Source organism: Gekko japonicus, unplaced genomic scaffold (genome assembly GCF_001447785.1).
Source record: "Gekko japonicus isolate JY-2015 unplaced genomic scaffold, Gekko_japonicus_V1.1 scaffold3281, whole genome shotgun sequence".
Lineage (NCBI taxonomy): Eukaryota > Metazoa > Chordata > Lepidosauria > Squamata > Gekkonidae > Gekko > Gekko japonicus.
In genome coordinates, this window is record NW_015176077.1 from 97632 (window position 1) to 112274 (window position 14643).

The 14643-nt window shown below is 43.1% G+C and overlaps 1 protein-coding gene across 3 annotated transcripts in view; it reads right to left on the reverse strand.

Annotated features, from left to right (window-relative positions):
• Positions 1 to 255: 255 nt before the first annotated feature.
• Positions 256 to 14643, reverse strand: part of CCSER2 (coiled-coil serine rich protein 2) — a 75890-nt gene continuing 61502 nt past the window's right edge. For 2 of the 3 annotated variants that reach the window (XM_015426725.1, XM_015426726.1), the window contains exon 10: positions 3451 to 3635. In XM_015426725.1, the coding sequence (XP_015282211.1) occupies positions 3541 to 3635 (95 nt within the window). In that variant the 3' untranslated portion in view covers positions 3451 to 3540. Of the gene's footprint in view, positions 3636 to 14643 lie in introns of all 3 variants that reach the window. The other variant, XM_015426724.1, reaches the window with a different exon arrangement.

Below are 14643 nucleotides of genomic sequence, written 5' to 3' on the forward strand. Positions count from 1 at the left end.
TGCCAGTTTGGTGTAGTGGTTAAGTGTGCCGACTCTAATCTGGGAGAACCGGGTTTGATTCCCCACTCCTCCACTTGCACCTGCTGATGTGACCTTGGGTCAGTCACAAGCTCTGGCACAGCTGTCCTTGAAAAAGAGCAGTTTGTGTCAGAGTTCTCTCAGCCCCACCCACCTCACAGGGTGTCTGTTGTGGGGAGGGGAAGGGAAAGGAGTTTGTAAGCCGCTCTGAGACACCTTTGGGTAGTGAAGGGCGGGGTATAAATCCAATCTCTTCTTCTTCTTCTTCTAAAGAATGCTATGCAAGTAATTTTAATCATATGCATTTTAAAAAGAAAACCCTTGAAGCATTTCCACTTTAAAACCAAAGCAGCCTTTAAAACATGATGTAAGGATCTCTAAAGCTTTGCTCTCAGGACGGTCTTGACATTATTCAATGCCTGGACAAGTGACAACTCCTTCTTGGAAAGCAGCTGGTCAGGGTTACTGCACTAGCTACATATAAATAACACCTTGGTGGACCAATGGGTTTTCTATACATTGGCTGGACTGAAGGTGAAGGGAGGCGTGGAATAGGATGCAGTCAAGTCAAAGCAACAATTTCGCCAATAACAGTCTCAGAACTACACAGACAAATCCAGGTAGACCTACGGATGAAACGAGAACTTGGCTTTCCTACATTGTAAAATATTAGAAAACCAATTGGAACAGTATTCTTGAATGGGATCCTGCTATATTTTTCTTTTCAATGGGGAAGACCTACCTACATTTCAACTCCAACCAGAAACAAAACATCTAGCTAAGCCAAACCTGCTGTTCTGCTTTATTAAAACATCTGCTATAATGTCTGTAGATGAACACCTAATAAACAATTATTCTATTTCAACTGCCTCAACAGACTGAATATGTAAGCAAATGAGTTTAGCCAAATAGACTGAACAGCATGAGAACGTGGTCTGTAGCCTTCCATATCCCAAAAGCTCAAGATGGGCTAATACTATAAAAATCCTTACGCATTTCAGAACTTAGTTCTAACACTATAATTACTTCTGGTCACCAAAAGGCAAATGAAATAGGTCACTTTAAGAGAACAGCAACACTCAAATTTTGGTGATTCTTCAGGGTCAGAGTGTTCCACAACTAAGGGCAGCCGCCAAGTTTACTTCTTTGCATACCCTTGTAGATTTAAAGTGATGCACAGAGGATAAACTTAAAAGGATGCTCTCAGTTGATACTGGGTCTACAGCATATTTCTCAGCATCCCTTCTAAGGGAGGTAGCTATGCTTAAGCTTAAGAAAAGCCAAAGTTACAAATGCTCTGGCTGGCATACCTCTTGCAAGTCCGTCTTTTGAATTAATACTTGAAGGGCTTGAACCCTCTGATTTGGAATAGTCACATGTTTCACTGAACATGACCTTTGAAGATACCCTATCTGGCAATTGTTCTCTGGTTGGAGTAAGACATAGATGCAGTTCAAAACTAATAAAAGGTTTGATTTTGTAGTATGCAATGATGCCTTCTCAACCGACTTTTCATTCCTTATGTGCTTTTTTGTAAGTAGTGGTTTATTCACATGATTTATGGACCCATAAACATCTGGCTTTAAACAGCTTCAGACAGATCACTTTTCAAAAGAGCTTCTCATTCAATCTCCCATCGCTTCCCCCTTACTCTTCACTACTCAGGAACTCGCAATGAAACCAAAATTATTAATCTCCGTGACTCCACAAGATTCCTCAAAGCAAAAGTGTGGGATGTTTTTTAAAATATCGTTGTTTTGCAAACAAGCTTTTATTATGAAAAAAAAAAGTTTCAAAATCCCTACAGTTATGGCAGAGTTTTGTGCAAACATTTCAAGTTGTGTGTTTTGAGTCTAAGTTGCAATATTAACAGAAATCAATAAATAAAAATGTTACAATAAAGTTAAACCTTACATGAAAACGCATTATGAACATCTCCCCATGGGGATCATGGACCTTCAGGCTAAGAGTCATATTATACACTATTTCATAACAGCCTGCATGAAGAGACTTTTGGACATGAATCCTAACTGTTGGGTGTACAGCTATACCACAATACTTATAGAATACAGAAGCATTCCACAGTTTTCCTACAATGCATGGATAGATTAAATGCTTAAATACAACTAAGATCCTGTGAAATGAACTGTGAATGCAGGTCCAAAAATAGCAATGATAGCAAATGGGGACCCGTTGTGGCAAAAAAAACCAAAAAACCTAGATTAAATACCAAATATACATCCTTTAGAAAGTCTTGGGTAAAGTGTTTCTATAAATAGGAATAACTTGCATAGGCCTCTGCGATGCAGTCAGTTATGGCTGAGAACGAAGATAAAAAGATCACCTCTCTATAGAATTCCATCACATACCATTGCTAAATCAGAACCAAATAAAAGTGTAGCCTTAACCGTTTATTATTCAACTGTCCAAATTAAATAACGACTAGGATTTTGAACAAGCACCCTGTGCTCCTCAAACAGACGGCAGAACTCTAGCCACCAGTGATCATTGCAAAGCTTTAGCATTTGCCAAGCAATTTCTTTCAAGCTGTTCTCTTCAGTGCTGTCGATGGACACACCACAGGCTTCTGCAACCATTCAATAGACCATGATCTGCAGGGATGATGCCTGTTTCTACCTGGCCCCAAATTATGAGAGATTAGAACAGCCAAGTACCAGCAGAGAGGCGTCGTTCAAATGCTTGTAGGCTTTTGATGAAGAACTTTGAACCAAGTGAGAAAGGGCGACAGTAGCAGCGTAGCGACACAAGACACTGAGATGTACATACGCAAGTCATAACTTTCAATATGTCTTTGGTTTAGGGAGGCGGGAATGCCAACTTGAAGCCCCACTGTCACCAGAATGAACACTTGAGCTGTGGTTCTGCATATTTTCTTTTGCCTGCACTGGTGGTTTCGAGCAGGTTGCCTTCGACCAGGTGTTCTGAGGCTCAGGAGATACGGGAAGTTTTGGATTTGTCATCTGCCTGTGCCTAAAGGATACTGTTGGAGGACGGAGCTTAGAAGTTCTCTGGTCCTTATTATTCAGGTTCATCTGACTGGATTCCGACTGCAGTTGGGTCGGACCGCTTGGGGGCAGTGGTTCAGGCTCCTTTGGAGCTGAACAGTCTTCCGGGGATGCTGCTGCGACAGTAGCTGAAGGAGGCACTAAATCATTCTGATTTGGGGGCTTTGTAAGTTTTGAAGTCTTTGGTGGCGAAGCCTGGTTTATCCGCAAGCGATGCTTTTTGGGGATTAATTTGGCCTGGACTTCTTGTGTATTCAGTTGGGTAGATGATTGCAAAGAAGAGGGATGAGGCTGAGGCATACTCATTTTTCTACCGGGCAGCTCTCCTGTTTCTTCTCTGGCACTTACGTTTTTGACGGAATGCACATTCTCCTCTGGCTTCTTTAACTTCGTGCTTAAAGTGCTTGGTTCGTTTAGGCCACGGGCGGAGGAGGAGCCATTGGCAGCATTTTGATATCCATGGCCACGTTTTCTCTGTTGGTCTTGACTGGGGTGTTCACTGTGGGCCGCGATGTGTGATGTTCTTATTAATTTTCCCTGGGCGAGGTCTGTGAAACGGGGAAGGTGGCTGGAAGGTTGTAGTACTTGAGGCTACGGAAGAGACAAATCACATGCCAAGAGATTAGGGGGGGGAGGGGGGAATCAGTGAAAAGAACGGAAGACACAGTGATTCCCTAAGCCATTGACAAAGCCCAATTTTTATACTAAAAGTTGACATTTACAACACAGGCGAATCACAACACATCCCACACATGTGCAGAGGAACGCAGCTCGGCAATACCAAATGGATTGTTCAACACAGAGAGACTCAATCTATAGTGGTGTTAAAAGGACATTTAATACCTCAGTGAAGATAGTCTCAGAGGGTCACTGTGCTGGTCTGCAGTAGAAAAACTAGATTCGAGTCCAGGAGCACCTTAAAGGTCGACAACATTTTCAGGGCATACGCGTTCAAGAGTCAAAGCCCGCTTCGTCAGACGAAGGGCGCTTTGACTTCCAAAACCTTATGCCCCCGAAATCTAGCTCATTTAATAACTCAGACTTGGTACCTTTAGATACCAGTGAACTTAAACAAATGTGGATGAATTCATCTATCATTTTCTACTGTACAACAGTTTTTCATAAATGCTTACAATTTTTAGAGGTCATGAGGATTTGCTTCCCAAACGTATGTACAAAGTGTCTTGCAACACATTTTGAAGATTTTCCATTATGAATGCTTGATTAAAACATTTACCCCAAATACACTCAGTCAGCTCAAATACATTTTAATAAGGACCCTGCATAAGCACTGCTTACTGAAGGGTACCTTGTGACTAACCATTTTGGCTGGTAATCTTCAGCCCCCGACACAGCAAGGTTCAGTACAGGGAGGGTCACAATTCAGCTCTGTGAAAAGTATGTGGTCTGCATGTGCAAGAACCAGGTTCAGCCTCTGCACCTCTAAAGGATTTTAAGCCACAGGGCAGGAAAAGTCTCAGCCTGAACCTTGGTGAGACATCCCCAGACAGAATTGGGCAAAATAAAATCAGCCTATGCTCATTTCACTTGATGTAAGAGTGTTCAGGTTTTACCAAATGAGCTACTGGAATGCATTTCTATTTTTTAAATATAACCTGCAGATCAAATTGGGAAAGATGAACCAAGACATTAAAAATATACCTTGAACAAATTGCTGAAGACTGTTTATCCTAGTAATTACATTTTTTAGAGCCAAGGACATTGCAGATTAGCGAAACATGTTAGCCGCCCAGTCTGAGCTTTGCTTTTTTCTTGCTTTTTTCAAATCAGTGTTTAAGCTGGGAGAAAGTGGGCAATGCAGCACAACACATCAAGGGCCATTATGATAACTTCATAGGCAGGAGAGGGCATTGCTCCAGTGAACTTGACCTGGACCTTTAAAAAAAAAATCAATCCACTGCCTTGAACACGAATTAGAACTGAACCCCTAAATGAAAAAAGAAAAGAAAAAAAAGCCGTAGCCAATCCAAAGTGATACCATAAAATCTTCATCCCTAGATAAGGAAGCAAAATAGCCCATACTTCCCAAGAAATCCTGGAGGAAGAGAAAGAGGAGCAGGAAGCAGGATTCTGGGATTAATTGCTCTCTCATTCACTTTGATCACAAGAACAAACTATTTCAGACAAGGATACTGAAAATCACTTAGGTTACTTATTATTTGGAAGACAAGAGTTTAGTAACACCGATTTAGCCTATATGCGTCTTCTTTTAAAAATGCCCGGCCAGTGCAGGTTATGATTTTCAGTAACTCTTCAGAATGTGCAAATTCCAAACAATGAGATAAATGTGGTCAAGGATTTATCATCCGTGAGCCCCACATCAGTTTTTTAAAAAAAGAACTGGATCAGAACAATGTTCCTCAATTTTAGCATTCAGTTTCGAGCAATGGTCTGTTCAGGAAGGAGACAGCCAATCTATTATTTTGCCCTAATTAGGAAAAAAATTAGGTGTGTGCGTTCAGATAAATCCGAGCTGATTTTTTTTAAAAAAAGTTATTGGTATTTTCCAGATATTCTTTCAGCTGAATAGAGATTTATCTGTTTTTCGGCTATCTGAAATAGCTGGTCCCCAAAATTCCCAAAAATATTCAGGATTTTTTGTTGGAAGCTGCCTTGAGCCCATCAAGGGGAGGGCAGGATATAAATCCAATAAATAAATAAATAAAATTTTGGGACCACCAGATAGCCGAAGTTAAAGGGTTTGGAGAAAGTGTTTACAGGGATCATAGTCTCTTTAAACACTCTCCAGGTGAACTCACCGCTTGGAGAAGGTTTTAAAGGAATTGCAGTCCCTTTAAATGACTTCGGAGTAACACTGTCTGAACAGCTTGGAGAAGGCATATCAAGGAACTGCAATCCCTTTAAACACCCCCCACCCATTTGTTTCAATAAAGAATGGGAGCACCTTCTTTGGGGGGCACAGAATTGGACTCCCTTTTTGAAACTTGTGGGGGGGGGGTTTAAGGAAAGGCACCAGCAGCTATGCTGCAAATTTGGTGCCTCTACCTCAAAAAACAGTCACCCCCCACAGCCCCAGATCGATTCTCCATTATAACCTACGTGGATCATTGACTACAATGGTCCCCATAGGGTATAATGGAACTGAAAAAAAAATCAGGTTTCCTGAATATTTCCTGAATCAGAATACCATATTAGTTTGGGATTCAGGAATACTGGGAAATACTGATGTTTTTCAGGCTTAGTATACCCAAACCTAAAAAATACTGAATGGTGGTATTTTTGCACATTCCTAGGAAATATATATATGTATGTCCATTAAGGTCAATCAAGACTATTCATAATGAAGGCTAAACTGAACCTCCATCTTTAGAGGCAGTATACCTCTGAACAACGATTTCAGAGTTATACTTATATGGAAACTCCGTGTCCAGGGAAAGTATTCTGGTCACTCTCCCACACTTTACTATTAGCCTTTAATGGGGGTGGTATGTTTTTAAAGGGTGCTTTTTCTCCTTTTCCAACACCCACAGCAGTGTTGGAAAGCATATTTCAGTTAGCAAATTCAAGTGAAGATTATAGGGTTTAACTTCTCTACCTTTCTTGCATGGCCTCAACACATACTGGGGCTGCATAAGCTTGCTGTCTGCATTTTACAGCTGGATGGAGACCTGTTATTTTCACCCACGTGCATATTTTTGCCTTTAGTGAGACTGTCTCATTCACCCCGTCCTTCAGTCATACCACTTCACAGTAGGAAAGGTGAAGTGTTATTAACACAAGTTATCATCGTGCTCCAGAACTACCTTTAACATCTAGTGATGAAACCCCAAAGGAGGACACAGCACAAAATACTTTTAAAAATTAGCTTACTTTATAGGCACTGAGGAATGTGTGAACAAGTCCTCAGGACATCTGAGGTTTCAGAGAACACCAATAAAAATGTTTAGTTTAATGGCATACATACTGCTGGTATTTTCTAGCAAGTCTTCATTTTTGTCTACATAAGAATATAAATATAACACACGATTGATGCCCTAGTCAATCTTTAGCCAAAGAAATTACATATAGAGGTACACATATACCAAATGCTAGATTACACCACAAGATTCTACAGAACCCAAACACTCTTCTTTCCACCAAAGTCTACTGGTATCCCTGCACTTAAGAGTTCTTCCATTTCATCATAAGACCCCAGTGCCCTACATCTATGTATAACCCATTTCTGAACTCCAAGGATTCACTGCTGAGTGCCTGTAAATACCCTTTCCCATTCCCAGGGAATCTAAAGCTGCCTTCTCTATGGGAGATTCTATAAAAGCAATTGAACAATTCAGTGTCCCATCCTGTTATTTCCTGGTTGTAAGGCAGCTACATGCTGTGCAACAAATACACCCGGCTGCATTGCACACCAGGGTTCCCGGATCAGTGTGAACGTCTGCTAGTTAAAAAAATGGACCTGGGCTTCCAAACGTGCAACTATACACTGGAAACACTGAACTAACACCAACATACAGTCAGCATTTGTTTCTGCCATCTAATGAGCAGACAGGCTCTTATCTGAGGGTAGAGATGGGGAAAAGAAATAGACAAAGAACAGATAGAGGAACCAGAAGAATTCCCTAAACCTTGTAGGCTTCCTGCATTCTAGAGGGGAGGGAAAGGAGGCTGTGTTAAGGAATAAACCCTCTTGTGGAAAAGGAAGGTCGGAAACGCTGACCTACCTGCCTGTCCCCAAGACATCTGCAGAAGCTGGTGTCAGTATTATGAGGGCAAAAAGGATGGTTCAATGGGCCTACTGTAGGTTCTCTCTCTCTCTCCTTTCCTTTTGTCACTGCTAAAAGCCGTCCTCCGCCATTTCATTATAAATCACCCACAAACTGAGCATATTATTAAACTGGGAAATTTGTATTAGGTAACCACAGTAATGGTTATAAGAGCATTTATTTAAGGTGAGAGGCAGAATGCACGAAATAGGACCATCAACTGAAGCAGCCAAGGGAAAAGAAAAGGAAATGTCCAGTGTAAAGGTAAAGGTTCCCTTGCTCGAAAGCCAGTCGAATCCGACTCTAGGGTTGCGCCCACCGAAGTGGTACCTATTTATCTACTTGCAATTTCTTGCTTTCGAACTGCTAGGATGGCAGGAGCTGGAACTAGAGACGGGAGCTCACCCCATCATGCGGCACAATCGGGTCTCGAACTGCTGAACTACTGACCTTCCACAGCCTGCAGTTCAGCGTCTTAACCACTTGAGCCACCGCAGCTCCTAATGTCCAGTGTACTGCACATTAAAAATATTGTTCCATAGAACAGATCTTTGGCCCTTACTCCAGTCTGTTTACTGTTCCTCCCCATGAATAGCCATGAAAATACTGTAATCTGTACATAGTGATTTAATGAAGAATTTAAAAAACCTCAATATCACTGTCCCATAATTTATTGTTATATGTGGCTGAGATGTTCTCACTTTAAAAGGCTTAAAGAGGGTTAAGGCCGTTATTATAGAGTTTCAGAAGTAACAGCTGAGTGACAGATAGACCAAAACAATGATTACTGTCTTTGGAAAGTATCCAACCTGCCACAAAAGGCCACTATAAGCAATGTCATTGACTAAGTCTGCAGTTTTAATTGTCTGATGAGTCACTTCCTTGGGCAGATGTAATTCAATCTACCATCTACCCTGTCCCGTTCTAAAAGTTCAGAAAGCATCAGCTTTGCTAGAAGCTTTTCAGCACCCAAACTGTCTGCAGCAAAAGCTTTCTCCTGGCTGTCTTATAGGGTCAATATTTGAGGACAGAGACAGAAAAGCTGAAAATTCTGCAAAATGTACTCAAAGCCCTGTCTACTGTGTCAGAACATATTAGAGCTAATGGAATTCATGCTATTTATGTATGATTGAAGGTTCTTAAAATGGAAGATAATACAATATTTGGACAATGTTTACAGCAAAACTCCGGGCCAGTGACCCACCCTCAGCCTCCCTTGCAGGGCTGTTGTGAATAGAAAATGGGGGAGGAGTCACAGCTGCTCTCTTAAGAGAAAGGCCTTTCCCAGTGTGTGGGAACTGAAAATAGCAGGGATAGAACTGGGGACCTTCTGCAAGACAAACATTTAAATGCTTCCCCGCTCCCTCCCCTTCCCTTCAATGAAGGGAGTGTGCCGCCTCTGCGGCGCGACTGGGGGGGATTTAATCTTTAAACCCCCAGTCGTGCTGCGGAGGCGGCATGCTCCCTTCATTATGGGGAGCCCAGGCAAGTCCCCCCTTGGAGGGAAGGACAGTTTAATTGCCTTCCTTTGGCTTGCCCAGGCACCCCTGGCCGAATTTGATTCGGCTGGCCGAATGAGCCCCGAATCGGCTTAAGTTGCGAGAGTGGCATTTGGGGGTCATTCAGCCAGCTGTATTAAATTAAATTCGGCCCGATTTGGCCGAACCGAATTGGGCCGAATTATTTATTTTTTTTGCACACCCCTACTGTCTACCTATACGCCCCACATTTCGCTTTGTTACATATGGGTTTCTTTATTCCTCTATTCCTATTTATTTGCTACAATCCAAGCTTGTAATAACCTAACTGATTAAGCACTATATGTGGGAGAAACTAGCAACATTGTATAGTTAAAGTGTGCTGGATGTAGGGCTAAGTAGAGATGGGTTTGGGCTTTCACAGATATTTATCTTCCTCCCACGAACAGCAGTGGTCTTGGGGCATTATTATTATTATTATTATTATTATTATTATTATTATTATTATTATTATTATTTTGCCATATTATTATTATTATTATTATTATTATTATTATTATTTTGCCAGGGCACTATGCAATTGGGAAGTGTTTTACGTGTGTCAGGGGAGAATGGATGCATCACTATTGCAGAGGCAATTTGGCTGACTTACACCATCTTGCCACACGGCATGCTGTGGGTGGCAGCGAGGATGGGGTATACAAACCATTGCAGCAAGACATGAAGCATTAAAGTCTCCAAAACCTAAAGTCAAAGTATGAGCACCACAGCCACATCGGAATGGCTACTCTGTTTTTTCATACTGCCTTGAACCCCAATGGGCTCAAGTAGCAAACAAGAAGTAAAGGTAAAGGTTCCTTTGCTCGAAAGCCAGTCGAATCCGACTCTAGGGTTGCGGTGCTCATCCCCGTTTCAAAGCTGAAGAGCCAGCGCTGTCCGAAGACGTTTCTGTGGTCATGTGGCCAGCATGACTAAACACCAAGGCGCACAGAACGCTGTTACCTTCCCACTGAAATGGTACCTATTTATCTACTTGCAATTTCTTGCTTTCGAACTGCTGGAACTAGAGATGGGAGCTCACTCCATCATGCGGCCCCCGAGTCTCGAACTGCTGAACTACTGACCTTCCACAGCCTGCAGTTCAGCGTCTTAACTACTTGAGCCACCGCAGCTCCTTAAAAAAAACAAAAAGTAGCCAGCAGTAAAGGGAAAAATTGGGCTGTGAACAGTTTCAAGTAGCTACAAAGGATTAGGACTAATGGTTTCCCCTCCAGAGGATTTTGTCTCTCCCAAAAACATTACTTCTACCTTGGAATGCTCATGAGCAAACACTGAGCTCAGCCCTGCTTGTTAAACTGCTATACTGAGCTTCCTATCAATGTATTTTATTCTTTACTTAATGTATTTGTACACCGCTTCTCCCCCCCAACGAGGACCCAAAGTGGCTTATATCATTCTCCTCTCTTCCATTTTAGCCTCACAACAATCCTATGAAGTTAGGTTAGGCTGAGATTCTGTGACTGGCCCATGCTCACCCAGCAAGCTTCCATGGCATGAATGGGGATCTGAACCTGGGTCTCTCCGATCCTAGTCCAACACTCTAACCATTACACCCCACTGGCTCTCACGTAGCAAAAGTAAGACCAGTGAACCTTGCTAGTGGGGAAAAGCAAGTTGCGAGAAGGGAAGTCTTTCATTTAAATCTCATTTTTTGCCATGAATCTACTAGGGGTGCAAGGCAAAGCCACTCTTTCAACCTCAGCCTCCCCCCACAGTATTATTTACACAGGGGATAATGCACGCCTACCTTACAAGGATATTATAAGGATTAACAAGAATCTATATGAAATGCTCTGAGCACTTAAAATAGCACAGTTTAAAATAATTATTCTGCTATAACATACTCCTGATGCCATGCAGCTGAGGAAGCCAGTCACTATAAAGCATTATGGAGAGTGCAAGCATACATGGTGGTACAAGTTTGGACCTCCAATATTCTCAGAGCAGAGGGATACTTTCTAGAACATGGGTGCCAAACATGTGGCCCGTGGGCCGGAAGCAGCCCATCCAGGGCTTTGATCTGGCTCGTGGCTGTCTCCCCCCCCCCCCCCCCCCCCCCCCCCCAACACCCGGCGCCTCAACATTCTGAGCTGCCGCTGAGTTCCAATTCCCAGCCACATGGCTTGGCTAGAGCTGTTTATTTAAGTCTGCTGTGCAAAGGGGAGGGAGCTCAGTGGTTAACCGGTGCTTGTGTTAACTGAGATTGAGACTGCAGCAAGTAAGTCTGCTAGAGCTATTTTATTTCTTTAATTCTGCTGTGCAAAGGGGAGGGAGCTTGTTGCTGTGCTTCCGGGTGCTTTCCTGTTGTGTTAACTGAGCTTCAGGCTGCAGCAAGTGAGTCTGCTAGAGCTGCTTATTGCTTTAAGGCTTCTGTGCGAGGGGGAGGGACTTTGGTTGCAAACACTGTTGTGCCTCTTGATGGAGGCTTTTCTCTTGTGTTTATTGAGACTTGACACAGGAGCCACCTAGGTTTGCTAGGGTTCTGGGTTTATCAATAATTCCTGTCTCTCCATTCTTCTTGTGGGTAGTGTTTGTTTAGTTAGCATTAGGTTTCTGCCTGGGCTATCTAGGTCATGGCTAAGTTGAAGAGCCTCTGCTTGGCATGCAGGGTTCTATCCCTGGCACCTCCAGTTGAAAGAACCAGGCTGTGGCTTATTATGAGAAAGAGTTCAGCCTGGGACCCTGGAAAGCCACTGCCAACTCTGAGTAGACCTGGAAGAAGAGAGAAGCTTACAATGCACAGCCATTTCACGTTTTCCCTTTGGGTCTAGCCTCAGAATACTGTCCATGAGAGCAGGCTGCAGAAAGTAAAGTAGCATTCTCTGCACAAGCTGAGACACTGCTGCTGCCAGACTTCAGGGTGGGTGGTTAGGCTGGGGAAGGTTCAGCAATGGGGCGGATGTGGGATTACCCCCCCCCCCGTGTGTTTTGTAGGCCCCCACTTCTATAATGGCGCTTTTACCCACACTAAATAACGCACTTTCAATACACTTTGCATCTGGGTTTTACTGTGTGAAATGGTAGCTGAAGAGGACTTGCAAATGGTAGCTGAAGAGGACTGAAACTACATTTTAGTATGTGTGAAAGCTCCCTACTTGCCAACTCCAGGTTGGGAAGTATCAGGAGATTTGAGGTGCGGGAGCCAGGGTTGCCACAATTAGGGGAGCAAGTGGGACATTAACAAAGTCTAACTCCGTGCACCCCATCCTCCAAAGCAGCCATTTTCTCAAGGGGAGCTGTAAGGTCAGTTGTAATTCCAGTTCCCCAGGCCCCACCTGAAGGCTGGCAACCCTATTCACAGCCCGGCCCAACAAAGTCCCATTTATGTCCTATCTGGCCCTCATAACAAATGAGTTTGACACCCCTATTCTAGAAGCACTATCAGACTTCAAGATGCACTAGTTACAAAGGACCCAGCATACCGTTGCCACAATATAGCAGCATCACGTGAAGACTAGTTTCTACATAAGCTGTCATGGGCTGCTCAACAGCAGAAAAATCAATGAAGAGGATCACCACTTAAAATATGTGTTTAACTGGAAATCACTTCATACGTTTAGCAAGTTCACATATAGCTTGATGTCATTCAATAACTCGTGTGAAGGGAAGAATACAATATGAAAATGTGGCAATCATCTTGCTCATAACATTATTAATAAGGTGAAATAAGGTGCTGGCCTTGATTTTGTTAAGAACAACGAAACAGTTTGCAAGTATGGAGGAAACAAGACAACGGCATGCACCACTTTTGACATGCATGCACCATGCAAGGAGCGAGCACTGTGGTGATGTGGAAGGAGGAGATGGGGAGAAATCTGAAGTTGTACTGTACCACGCTTTATCATAGAAGTAATGGACTAACTCCTCAACTCCTTGCCCATAGCAAAAATGGAAAGCAGAGACAAGAAAGAGACAAGGACAATGGTATCAGAGGACCAAGACATAACAATGAGCAACTGCCATGAGCAAAGAATAGCCTCTTCCATTTTCATGGAGGCATGTGCACCTGGGCACTTTTAAGGACAGCTTCCGCTTCAGCAGAATAAAGTAGACTGTGTGCGTAACATTCCTTGATTTGATGGTAAATCCCTTGAAGCACCAAAATCCTCTTGGGAGACTTCACCCTCAGCAGGACATAACAAGTTACCCTATCTATGATTCGTCCCTACCACCCAGCCTCTTAATTTACTTCTAGTACCGTTTAACTTCATAAGTGAGAGGCGTGTATATTTAGCTGTTGTCTGCCCACTATCACATGTTTCAAAACATCTTGTGATGCACCACAGACGTACCTCCTTTTTGGATTTTAAAGCCACATTTCCATTACTCATATTCACTAAAAGTATAACTGCTCTGCCTATTGTCCAATAGCATCTGCGAAACCCTCTACCCTATAATTATGCAGACTCTAGTCTATTTGCTTCCGTCACCCTGTCCCGAGACATGTCAAGAACGGCTTCTGGTTATCCAAAGCCTATTTTAAACCTGTAATTGTCAACATGCCAGAGTTGAACAACAGCAAGAGTAGCAACAGCACTACTACGGGTAAAGTATACCAGCTACTGTGGTATCATGCATAAACATTAGAAAAAGAGTGGCAGATAAAACCATTTCCCCAGACTACCTTGATTAAGGGGTGTTTTTTTGTGTGTGTGAACACAGGCTGACTTTTCCCACAGCAATATGAATTCACATTTGTTGTGTGAAAAGATTCGCCAAACACTCTAAGCTGACCTGTCAAAGGCTGTACAAAAAACTACTGACAATATGGGAGCATGGAAACCCTATTCACCTCACCAATCACTGCATCGTAATTTGAGACAGGTGGATAAAGAAGTTAACACCCTGGGCCGGATCCAACATAGCACAAGGGCACTCGTGGATCTCTCCTGCCCTCCCCTTTCCCCCTGCAACCCCACAAGCAATGCTGGGAGTTGTGGGACCCATTTGTACAACGTACCACCAGGATAAGCAGTGAGGCGGGGGAACTGGGCAAAATAATCCCATGCTTCTGTTGAGGAAGAAGCAAAATAGGGCTATTTCATTAACCCCCTCCCCTCACTGCAGCACCCGGTCCATGTGGGCTTGTTGTTCATGCGTGTCCTGTGATCTCCCGCATCAGGTTTTCAAAGGTCTCACAGGTTGTTGGGGGAAGGGGGGAGGCAGAAAGATCTGAAGCATTTTCCACTGGCAGTTCAGTGGATCCAATCCCCTTTTGGAATGTCTGAAAAAGCTATTAGAATATGTCTAGAAAAAGAGAGAGAGAGACCACCAACATACTGTGATTCAGCAAGATAAGTACTAGATAAGTGCCTC